At 41.6% G+C, this 13,039-nt stretch overlaps 1 protein-coding gene and 1 long non-coding RNA gene across 2 annotated transcripts in view; one reads left to right on the forward strand and one right to left on the reverse strand.

Moving 5' to 3' along the window:
• The window catches only part of SLC6A2 (solute carrier family 6 member 2), a 126,236-nt gene extending 118,675 nt beyond the window's left edge, over positions 1-7,561 (forward strand). The window contains exons 14-16 of the mRNA XM_072117653.1: positions 220-387; positions 4,566-4,637; positions 6,326-7,561. Of these exons, the coding sequence (XP_071973754.1) occupies positions 220-387; positions 4,566-4,637; positions 6,326-6,352 (267 nt within the window). The 3' untranslated portion in view covers positions 6,353-7,561. The remainder of the gene's footprint in view (positions 1-219; positions 388-4,565; positions 4,638-6,325) is intronic.
• The window catches only part of LOC140070768 (uncharacterized), a 64,036-nt gene that overhangs the window by 9,476 nt on the left and 41,521 nt on the right, over positions 1-13,039 (reverse strand). The window lies entirely within an intron of this gene.

The raw sequence follows: 13,039 nt of genomic DNA on the forward strand, positions 1-13,039 counted from the left end.
AGAAGCACTGCGGAGACTAGTTGGAGATGAGGACAGGAGTGTTTCTTCATTCAATGAAATCTATATCATATTATACAGTTCATGATGTTACAAGGGAATGGGCAATTTACCTTTTCTCAATAATGTATAACATTTTTTAATTAATTGATATATTATCTTTCTATTAAATACTTTACATGTGTATACAAATTAAAATGTATGTTTCCTCTCTCCTCAAAGTTTGTGGTGATTGCTAGCATTGTGAAGTACAAACCCTTGGTATATGATGATTACCCCTTTCCAGCATGGGCTAATCACACTGGATGGGCTGTTGCTCTGTCATCTATGATGTTGGTGCCTCTCTATTTTATCTACAAATTTATGACAGTGCGGGGATCTTTTAAAAAGGTAAATCTTTTAAATAAAATTGTAAATGAATTATATGTGTAGAATAAATTATTACAATCTAAAGAAGGTACTTACTAGGGCTTTGTTCACACCATGTGAGTCTAGTAATCTGAGTAAGGGGTAAGTTCTACCCATATTTCTCCATATGTTTTAATAATAAATGTAAACTTTTAACATACCAACCTAAATAGGTGTTCTGTGTAATGTTCTCTTGTTCGTCTTCTTCTATGAAATGGAAAATAAATGCTAATGGTTCAATAAACCATGCCGTAAAGGCTGAGGCCACATCCTGCTGTAACCAGTCATTACACAGTCGAATATAAATATGGGAAATGCTTGGAGAGACAGACCCTGGGAGAATCAGCTCATCAAATTAATTAGAATCCACTTCCTTACTCACATTAAGTAGGTTGGACATGATATGATGTTGTATCTGAGCATACTGAAGCCCCTTTCTCTGGCCAAAATCATATTTATCTACGCGTTCCTGCAGTGTCAACCATCTTGGTGTTGTGTCATGTAACAGATGGCACACCTGTGTTATTCTCCTTCTACGCCATTTATGGAAAAACTTATTTTCCCTACCCTGACGAAAAGTAGGAGAAGCCACAGTGGGAGATGTTTAGATATTCTGAAGGATACTTGGTACCTGTGCCAATCTGTACCTTTAATCTCCCGGGAACCATGGACAAAGATGTGTGGAGTATTGCTGCAGGGTCGTATGGATGGCAAAAGGCCGCCTCTAACCCACAATACAAATTACAACTAGATTTACATATTCAATCTAAGATGTGTTTAGATAAACATCCTAAATTATTGAGTCTAAGATTTGGGTGTCCTATACCTCCCTTTGTCTTAAATCGCTGCTCTCCTATTGAATGGTATTCATATATATTCCCCTTCCCTAAAAAGTGAGAAAAAGCTTAATTCAACCATATGCCATCATATGCCGTGCTAGAAGGGGCACAGTCTGAAGTGGATATAGCATTTTGGATAAACACATAATTTTCAGTAAATGGTTTCTCCCCAGTAAAGACAGCGGCAAGTCATGCCTTCTCTGTAAGTCATTTATTATTTTTGTTATGGTTGGAAGGGTGGGGGGATGTTAAGGCGGTATATGAACTCCTGACCCCAGGGGTAGTATTGTACTTTTCTGGATTTAAATCCCGAGAACCCCCTGAATTCAATGATATCGGTAACCACTTTTAGCAGATCTTCCTGCATATTTTCTAAGAACAGCACGATATTGTCTGTGAATAATCCTGTCCCCAATTTGATGCCTTTTAAGACCTCCCCAGATTCCAGGCCACAGGACAGCTCTGTCTCATACCATTTTGAAGCACAAATGGTTGCGATAGATGACCAGAGGTCTTGATCCTTGCCTGAGGATTAGTGTAGCCTGGATCGTCCCCTGTAAGCACATGCTCCAGCCACCCCTAGTGCAGACTATCAAAGACCTTTTCTGCATCAAGTGTGACAAGAGCAGGCCCCGTGACTGTGGCAGGTGACCCCGTTGTGGTTCCCACCGCCAACAGGACTCTTCTGACATTCGTTACTGCTGCCCTGCCTTTCACGAAGCCCACCTGGTAGGAAGCTATTGTCTGTGGCATAATAACCATCAGGCAATTTGCCATGACCTTAGAGAAGATCTTTTAATCTTGGTTAAGTAATGAAATGGGCCTAAAAGAGCTTAGGTCCATGTGGTCCCTCCCCTCCTTTAGGATTAGCATGATGTTCATCATATTGGAGTCCCTAGTAAAGTGCCCCCCCTGCAGTATTGAGTTAGATTCAACAGAAGCAGGGTATTCTGCTGATGTAAGGCCTTATAAAATTTCCCAATATAGCCACACGGGCTTGGGGCCTTCCCATTTGGCAAATTTTTTATTACCACTTATAGTTCCTCCTCCAATACCATTAAAGAGAACCCGTCATGCAAAATAACCCCCCTAAACTAAATATATTTTCATAAACTGCCATTAGAGAGCATTGCCTCTATCCCTTCATTGTCCCTCTACATGCCTGTAAACCTAAGCAATGAGGTCCTAAAGCTGTATGCAAATGGCCTGTGAAATGTCCAATGAAGCATTAGCATATTCAAGCTGTCCACCTTATTCATGAGTGGGAGGTACCGCCACACCCCCAGTGCATGACTGACAGCCTGTATAATGATGTGAGGCTGTATAATGATGTGCTTCCTGGTTCTGGTGGCCACACCCCCTGCAGCCTCTGTGTGCATGTGTGTGTGTGTGTGTGTATAGGAGAGATACAGCAGCTCCAGGCAGCCATGTTACAGCAGAACATGTGAGATTCATGTGTATCTGATGTCTGTGTCTCTCACCTGTATATTAGGAGGATGCAGCATGTCAGCAGATGCAGCACACACACTAGCCATGCTTTACTATACATTACACACAGACATGAGCAGGGGGAGGAGAGGGGAGGGGTTACAGGGGTGACATCACTGCCTCTGACCATGTGACCAGCCTCATTTACATGATAAAAAATAGATGATTTTACAATGAATAATGTATGAAATAACTAGATAAAGGCTGGGATGGGATCCTTGTGAGCTGCTCCAACAGGTAGTAGTGACAAGACTAGTGACACAGACCTGATGACAGGTGTCCTTTAAGTGGGGGCAACTGTTCCGCTGTCAAACAGGGGAGTGTTACTTTATCCAGGGGCATAATCACATTGGGTATCTGTGTACAAGTGTTTGTAACAATCTCCTAACAATTTGTTTATGAGCGACGGGTCTTTCGTAGTTTTCATATACGGACATCTAATATTACTGATATGACTTTTTGGGACCTTTTTCTTTGCCAAATTGGCCAACATATGACCAGATTTTTTTTTTACCAAATCTCATGAGTTCTCATGAGTGAATTGTTCCTTTCTATAGGCTCAGGCCTCAAATTCTGATATTGCTGCCAGCCATGCCGTTTTATAATCAGTCTGGTTAGAAAGGTATGTCGTATAGGTTGATCGTAAAACAGACACTGTCTGTGCATATTTTTTCCTGGCGTGTCGTTTCACAATTCCCGTATGTGCCATTATTTTATTCTAAACAACTGTTTTGCCCAAAACAAATTTGGGTCAGTCACGTGATCTCCATTTTATGCTAAGAGCTCCATCCAACAAACCCCGCATCAGCTCCACAAACAAAGCATCCAAACATATTCCTGATGCACATGTTTGGTGATATAACCATGTTCGCAATGGAGATGTCTTGCGGCTATGATAGCAGCATATTATTGCCTCTTTATCATGAAAGTCAAGGTGCTTTACTATGACTTGTCCAGGTCGGCTGTCTCGAGGAGCCTTACGATTTTGAATGTCCCACCCAGTGAGCCTGTTCTACCCTGCACAGGAAAGCTAAACCCAAGGCCTTGGGTAACTCCACTTCGCTGATGCGTTGCAGGTCTTATGGGGGGATGGAGTCAGCCCCATCAAATGGTGTTTTTTTTTACCCATTTTCCGTTTCCATGTTCACAGCCTCCATTTTCTGCAGGCAGTTGTGCATCTCACTATCCTGGTCTTCCACCCAATTCATTGTTCCGGCTTCATAAGCCTGGAGTCATGATTTGATTTGTCATCTTGTAGTTGTTTCAATGTAGCCTGTATTGTGGCTAATAAAGATGATGTGAGTTCTGGGACACCACTTCTGCTGCAAAGTGGCTATAATGAATGTCCTGTGAGTCAGGGAGCAGTAATTCAGCAGCGGGTTGCAGTGCATTGGTCTCCAACATGATGTTGTCTAGTTGTGGGGAACGTAATTCCTCCGTGCCAGAATCTACTGCTGGCAGCGCCATTGTCTGGCAAAGTGATTGTTTGTGCTCGCTCTGGAGCAGGTATAGTTCTATAAGCCCATATACAGCAGCTGCTCTTAGGTGAGTTCTGATGGGTTTTGGGTCAGGTATATGCTAGTCAAAGTGTCTGAGGAGAGAGGACCAGGGCACACCTCCTCACATGTAAGCGCCGGCCAGATTTATCAAGCCTCAGGATAAATCAAACTGGCCCACTTACCAAAAAAAAAAAAAAAATAGTTGCAAAGTTCCAGACTAAAGGTAAATGACTCCAATAATGTTCAGACTATATACATAAACATTATTGATATAATATACTATTACATTCTAATATACAATACAATACAATATTATATAATGTTTATATTCTAGAGACTTGCATACTGTATCACCCCAGAAAATGAATATCATCTTGTTGCCCAAGGAGACATCAGGCAATTTAAGGTAAGTTCATTTATTTTTTCTAATTTATCTCATACCCATACAATATGGGTATATTTTATTTTAAAATGTTGATCTTAAAAGAGATTTTGCTTTAGAAAAAAGCATGTATGTTAGGCCATACATGGCCCCTGTGTAAAAGTAGCAGGCCAAAGGTTGTGCCCCTGTATATTTGACTGGCTTGGTTATGATTCTTATATAGAGGGAAGGTTAGTTTTGTCAAGGTTAAAAATTTTCGATCAGCGTTTACATTGCCCTTTCTTGGAACTGATAGAGGGCAAAGGGCTGCAATTAATTATTGTTTATAAACTAAAAAGTTTACAGGTTCAACCTTGAAGCTTCTCAGAGAAATATAGAAATCTGTGTGGAATTGATACAGAAAATATTTTGAGAAAATTGTATAACTTTTCATCATACAAATAATAACATTTATTTGCTGATAACCCCTTTAACCCCTTGCCGACATGTGACGTAATAGTACATCATATGCCGGGTGCGGGTGCATAGAGAGGGCTCACAGGCTGAGCCCTCTCCATAGCCGGTAGATCTTTGCTGCATATTGTCAACAAAGCTGCCGCCGCCTTAAGAGGGGTGGTGGCGCATGGACGTCATCGGGGAGCGGCCATCCGTCGACATGACTCGATTTATCCCTTCATTACAATGTGCGATCAGCACATTGTAATGAATGATGAGTAAAGTCCACATATGCTGCCATACTGTAGTATGGCAGTATATGATAGAGTCGATCAGACAACCTAGGGTTAAAGTGCCCTAGGGAGTCTGAAAAATAGTAAAAATTTGGATAAAATTAAAAAAAAAAAATCATAATAAAAAAACCCAAAAATTCAGATCACCTCCCTAGAACTGATATAAATATAAATAAACAGTAAAAATCATATCGCCGCATCTGAAAATGCCCAATCTAACAAAATTTAATAACGGTTTTTCACTACGTTTAACCCTGTAACAGAAAATAGCGGCAAAAGTTAAAAATGGCACTTTTTTGCCATTTTAAATGTATGAAAACATTATAAAACCTATACAAATTTGGTATCCCCGTAATTGTACCAACCCAAAGAATAAATTTCATATGTCATTTGGCATATGGCGTACAGTGAAATCCATAAAACCCGAGCCAACAAAACGCAAATACGTTTTTTCACCATTTTCACTGCATTTGGAATTGTTTTCCCGCTTCCCAGTACATGGCATGGAAGAATAAATACCATCATTATGAAGTGCAATTTGTTAGGCAGAAAGCAAGCTGTCACACAGCTCTGTGCATAAACGAAAAAGGGCTGAAGCGGGAAGGGGTTTATAGTCATGTCAAATTGTATATTCGGTGACACATAGTTAGAGGTTCAGATTATTATTAAGTATATAAGTAAACTATAAATCAACTTCACAACTGTATTGAAATTTTGCTTGTTAGATAATGAAAATGAGTAAATATTGTTGATTGCATTCTATAAAATGAAAAATTAATGGGACAGAAACTTCGCAGTAAATATAAAATTGTTGTAACATAGATGAAATGCAAGAGAAATTATGTCTGTTATAGAGCAGGTAAAGTACTCTGTACAGACTAATGCTTTATACTGGTGTCACTCATATAAAATATTTGGTACATACTGCCTTTAGGCTCACTTTTAACTCTTCCAGGCTAACCTGCATTTTCTTCTTTATCATAGCTCCGACATTGGTTGACTATAGGTTAGAAAACCGAGGATGGAGAACAATGCTACTCTGGAACAACCTCCGTTTGGCTATCCAAATTTCAACCCAAACAGCCTAAGAAAAGCAGACTACTTCCCGAGTGTCTCCAATGCCAACTTTTATTACTTTTTTTATTGCAAAATGTTTCTTCAAATATTTTCAAGAGTTATATGTTACTGGTATGGTAACGTGTTTGCTGGAATGGGTGAAAAAGTGTTCTAAAATAAAATGTGCAGGTGTTTCATAACAATTCACATATAAAGACAGAAAAACTACCTCTGTGTGTTGTCTGAGTGGAAATGGTTGATGCAAGGTAGATATCCCAAAGTTCATTAAAACAATGAAATTATGAATCGGTGACTACAATAAGGATAGGTCAGGCAAAAATATTGTGCACTTTTCCTAATACCACCTAGGAAGTATTACATCCCATTTATAGATTTAAGGTGAATTCTTGTGGGAAGCATCCCTCTTCCTCTAACCAGGGACTGATGGCTATAGTAAATCTCTATATCTCCTAGTGGTCTTCTTACTACAAGTTATCTGTTTTTATTTTTAAGGGTTATTAGCAAAGCCATTTGATCAGTCTCTATCATATCATGTAGTTATATTGGGTGGCGTATTCTACTAACCGATACACTGTAATTCATTGCCTCTTTATCCACTTATATTGCTGTGTAATGGTCTCTAATAGAAGAAGTTTATTTTTATAAGTTTGGAAATAAGCTTGCAAGTGCACCAGGTGCTGGTTTATTTGCCTACAGCATGTGCCTTGGGTGTCCTGTCGAATTATTTAGTGATTGACATTTGTGTGAAGGCTGTCTAGGCACATCTGACCCTTTGAGTTTCCTTGAGACTGCTTCCTCACTTTGTGCACACAAATGTATGTTTCTGCTTCATTGCAGACCTTTTATCAGCACTGTTAGAGGTTTTGGAGACATTTTGTACCAGGCAGATTTCTTTTGAGAGGTTATCTAAGACTACAATAGTGATGGCTTTTGCTTAGGATAGGACTTCAATGTCAGATCTGACTTTTCAGCACTTTACATCCCGATTATTAGTACACAGAGTAAAGCTAGACAAGAAACTCTTTTACCATGCCAAATGGGAGATGCTAAATAGAAAATCTGTCATAGTTTAAAGAGGACCTGCCACCCAATTTATCAGCACTAGGAGCTGTTTACTAAAGTAAGCAGCTCCTAGTGCTTGATCAAACGCCGCAGTGTTAGAGTGATAGCGTTACCGGAAACCTCCGGTAACGCTATCAAACTCTGCAGCGGGGTACAATGTAATTGTCGGACAGCTCGCAAAGCTGTCCGATGTATTCATGAGGGGGCGGGGTTGGGGCGTGGCTAGGGGCATTGACTGCCGCCTAGCGCGCGGCAGTCACTGCCGGCCTATGGAGCGAGCAGGGCAGTCTGGGGAAGAGGCAGTGCCTCGGACCGCCCCCTCATGAATACATCGGACAGCTTTGCAAGCTGTCCGATGATTACACTGTACCCCGCCACAGTGTTTGATAGCCTTACCGGAGGTTTCCGGTAACGCTATCACTCTAACACTGTGGTGTTTGATCAAGCACTAGGAGCTGCTTACTTTAGTAAGGTGACAGGTCCTCTTTAAGACTGTCTAATCTAACCTTGAATCTCTAATTAATTGCCTGGGTTTGCTCACTTTGGCACAATTTTTGCCACAAGGCAGCACATTTTAGGCAATCTGCAGTGGCCACAGCTGTCTAAAGCACTTGCTACATAGATACTTAGTTTTTTTATTCAAATTATGCCAAATGCTAAATTCCTTAAAATTAAACCTACCGTGAGGAATCTACCATCATAAGTAGATCTTAAGGTAGATTCCTCTTTATTGAATCTGCCCTTATCTGCAATTTAAAAAATCCTGGAACCTAACGTAACTTCTCACAAACGTTATTTTTAGTAATATGTAAATTAACTGTAGAGACTACTGGGGCATGAAGTAGGCTAAGCTCCTAGTGCCTGGCCAGTTCAGTACATGCCTTAGTAGCGTGTACTGACCTTCTGCAGTTAATTTACATATTGGTAAAATACAGTTTTTTAACAAGTTAAGTTGGGTTCTAGGATCATTAAATTACAGATTAAGGCTACATTCCCACTGCCGTGAGCCCGCCGCACCGTTGCACGGCAGGCACACGGCAGCGCAGGGAGAGGAGGAGGAGGTGAGCGCACGTCCCCCATACTGTTGTGTGAATGCAGCCTAAGCCCCAGGGATGCAGGAGGAATCTACCATCAGGTCTACTTCTGATAGGTTCCTTTAACATGAATGGGATAAGCAGCGGTGGAGATGAAGCCCACTGATGGATAGACCATTATTATTGTAATGGAACAAAGTTAAACACATTCCATTTAATAAAAGTTTTTAAAAAATGCTTTTGATCTCCACAGTAACCAATTACAGGAAATCTTTAATTTGTCAATCACAGAAGATCAATTGAAATCAAAAGCCTGGAAGTGGAAGCCGCAACCTGAGTGGTTACTGCTGACCACTACATCAATATTTCTTTGCATCAATTTTGACATATTTGGGGGAAAATTATTATACTCCAACTCTCCTGATTGCAGCCTCCCCCCCCCCCCCCTTTCCTTGTTGCACCAAATAGACCAAGAGGCTCAGGCCAGCGGGAAAAACAAAGCCAGGTCTGACATGACGTAGTTTTGCCTAAAAACTAGCGAGCGTTTTTCAAAAGAACGCTGGTTATTCAGAGAACACAAGCATGGACTGGAAAGCCCCGTGCCCGCCCACTCCACTGGCTGCTGCAGCCCTCATGCCCATGCCACATCCAGATTTGGGATTATTTCATTACTTCTACACTTTTTAACTGCTTCTACACCAGAAAACTGGTGTAGGAGCAGTGATAAACCTCCCCCCTTGTATTGAGCACACTTTTCACACTACTTATGTCCTGCCCATTGTAGCTATATAAAGCTTTATTTGTGTAAAACTTCCTTTATGTGATTTGTTTTGTACCACATGTTGTATACAATAGTCATGCTTTCTGAACTAACATAGTACAAGCCAATGATCTATATTGCTAAATGGCAAATGTTAAATTATCTATATGTATTTAATTGGCTACTGTGGTTAAACTGTATAGCAACAACCTATTTTGAATTACCATTCAATAAGCAAAACTGAGCATTCAGTATAACTGAACACGCAATAAGATAAACATGAGAAGCTTACAAATTAAAGGACAATATTTGGCAGGTAATGTTACCTGCACACTCAATAAGGTTAGGGAGATGTAGTAAAACTAGCATAAACTAAAAGTGGAATTGTGTCAGATTGATTCTTACATTTGCCAAGGAGCCTCTGCGAAATGAGAGCTGTCATGTGATTGGATGCAACTGCTCCACTTTTCTTTTGTTTCGCTTTTCTTGAATCTCTTGAGCAATATCTTTTTTTTTACAGTTTCAAATGAAATGTTGGGCATAAACACAAGATTTCTTTAGTGCATACACCACAAAAAGGCAAATTGTGTGAACAAATCCCAAAGTGATATGTGAAATTTCGACTGAAACTGTATTTTCTACATTATGATGTGCTTGTCCAATAAATTTGTGCCTTTTTTTCTGTCATAACTTATTGGTTGAAAATATTTTAGTTTTGCCTTAATTCCACTCACCTGAAAGTGCACCTATACCATAATTTTCTATATACATTTGCTATGCAACATAACAATAATGTTCCTTTGCTGACAGCTACTAGTAAGTCTTTTGCAGGAATGATGATTACATCTGATTCCTAGCCTAAACAAAGAACAGTTTTTTAACAAATATCTTGAGTTCCCATATATTTTAGTCTTATATCTTTTTTCATACAGTAATTGTAATTGTCTGTAGCCAATTTATAAATCCTGCATTCAATAAATATGATAAACTGACATATGTTACATTGGTCCTCAGTGGATGTATTATTATGTATTTCTAATGGGCTGATAACACCTCTTCGACAGTCACTTCTCTGTACCTTACAAGTAGAATAATAATTGACTTGAAGACATCAAGGAATTCTTATGTATCAAAGTCATCATGGTTTCATAAACATCAGAGGATTCATGATACCTGAAAAGTACCTGCTGGCATCTCCACATCTGGATAAGCTGGATGGACACATTTTCCCTATATGCAAATTAATTCAGCCTATTTCTACAGATGATAATTGCTCAGCCGTCCGCGTCCCCATTCACGTCCGTTCACGAACCACTGGCACGAAGGTGGCGGATTGGGGTAAAACATCGCAAGCGCAATTATTTGAGGGCTTCTACGCCACTGATATGGTGCTGAGGCCCTGATAAATATCTCCTATGTGTGTAACAACACAATGTTATCCTGCTAGTTTGACTTTGGGCCACCATTAATCGTCTCTGTTTCTCACCCATATAAAAAGGTTTGGTCTTTGCTACAGAGAAATTCCAACGTTATTGGCTCTTATGGTGATCCCTTTAAAGACAGCAGCTGGCCCAGCAGTGAGACACTGTGGGACCAGACGATAGAATAGTCAGAAACAATACAATGTCAGCTCCAGGAGCATACAAGCAAAGTCTGTTAACATGCAAAGGGTCAAGGCAGGCAGCAGAGTATCAGAAACTAGCCAGCGTAAAACACAGAGGGGCAGATTTATCAAGCAGTCTGAATGTCAGAATATTTCCAGTTGCCCATGGCAACCAATCACAGCTCAGCTTTCATTTGACCAGTGCTCATGAATATTTTAAAGGGGAGCTGTGATTGGTTGCCATGGGCAATTGGAAATATTCTGACTTTCAGACACTTGATAAATCTGCCCCAGAGGGTTATAGATTGGGAATGTACTCAAGGGTCAATTAGTCATCAGGACTAGTAGAATTAGGAACCTTTGATCAGGTGATGGGGAACAGGGCATTCTGGGCTTTATATCCCCAGGTGAGAGTTGATAGGCTGGTACACAAATGCTAATGCACACATGGGGCAATTTACCCGGTCTGAGGAGTTCACAGAAAGTGCATTGTCCAACGATCATGCTGCGATTCACTAAGATTGTGTGCCTGATATCCTGCATGTGTCGTTTCCCCGCTCTGGTCCGACATAGTTCACCTTCTTCTTCCCGGTGTATATAAATGCATTGTCTTGCAACACAATTTTAAAGTTAAATCTCGCGCTCATTACGAATCAGTCGGATCGTCCGACAGCCCTCCCCCAATTTCTGTCGCAAGAAAGCCGGCGCAGCTGCACCACAATCTGATTGTGTTCAACACAATCCCAGCACAAATCCCTGTTTAATACCTGTCAAAGCTGCGGAATTCACAAAAACAGTGAACAAACTGACAAAAGTGTGAAACCCTTATTAAATAAGCCCCATTGGCTTTATAGAAAGCTGAGAGATGGAAACTGCACCCTATGGTAACTGTAAGAGGAGGAGTCCGACTGCAGACAAAGAAGGGGAAGTGTGAGGATGCGACAGGCAGTTGTAAAGATATTGTTGAACAAGGTTCAAGTTTCATGAACTTTAAAATACCCCCTTGTTGGCAAAAAATAATGCATCCCATTTTCTTCTTTCAATGTGGTATTTATAAGCCAACCCAAGTATAACTGAGGCACCCTAATTTTAGCCTAAAAAACTGGGAAAACCTATTGATGCAAGTATAGGCCTAGAGTGGGAAAGACATTGGTCACTGCCTCCCCCCAGCATATAGCCTACAAGCCAGCCATCCTCAAGTAGTATAAAGCCAGCCAGCCCCCAGTAATATTTAGCAAGCCCCCAGTAGTATATGGCCAACCAGCCCCAGTATATAGCCAGCCAGCCCCCTTTCCCAAGTATGCCCAGCACATAAAAATAATAAAGTCAGTACGCTCGACGTCCCCTGCAGGTCCTCTTCTTGCTTCCCTTGCGCTGCCAGCAACAGCTGCTTGTGTGCTGGATGCACAAACACATGTCACCTGCTTGCTGACATCACAGTGTGTGCGCGGCCAGCATGCACTGACCTCTCGCTGCCGGCACACAGGAAGCAAGAAGAGGATGTGCAGATACTGTGGCTTTGTTGCAAGTCAGGGGCCCTGTAATTCATAGTGGCACTGTCACATGTGTTCAAACTGTCACGGGTGGTCCCGCGATCCATATCGCGGATCGTGGGGTCACCCTTGCCTCTCGCCCCTCGCCTGTGCGCCGCAAGTACAACTTACGGGTCCCGGCTCCTGCCCCGGCCTCTTCAGTTCCGGCTGCTGCTGCTCCTTCGTCCTCAGCTGTGCGCACGCGTCCCCGGCTCCTAGGGCACGCACGCACCAACTTCTGCAGATTTAAAGGCCCAGCGCGCCACTAATTGGCGCTGGCCATTTCAGATAATCTATTTATTCCTGCCTCTTCCTGTGATCCCTGCCGGATCTTTGTGCCCTGTGCCCTAGAGAAAGCTTTGTTTATGCTGTGTGCTGTTTATGTGAATTCCCGTTGTGACCCTGGTTCTGCTTTTGACTTCGCTCCTTTGCCGCCTGCCTTGACCTATTGCTACGTCTCTGACTCCGATCCTGTGCTGCCCGTCCTGACCTCCTGCCTGTCCCCGACTACGAGATTGCCTGCCGTTTCTGTACGTCGACCTTGGCTGCCATTGCGGACAAGTCACGCCTGTGGAACGACCTGGTGGTACCACGCCGCAGCAAGACCAACCTGCTTTGCGGCGGGCTCTG

This window comes from Engystomops pustulosus, chromosome 7, assembly GCF_040894005.1.
Source record: "Engystomops pustulosus chromosome 7, aEngPut4.maternal, whole genome shotgun sequence".
NCBI lineage: Eukaryota > Metazoa > Chordata > Amphibia > Anura > Leptodactylidae > Engystomops > Engystomops pustulosus.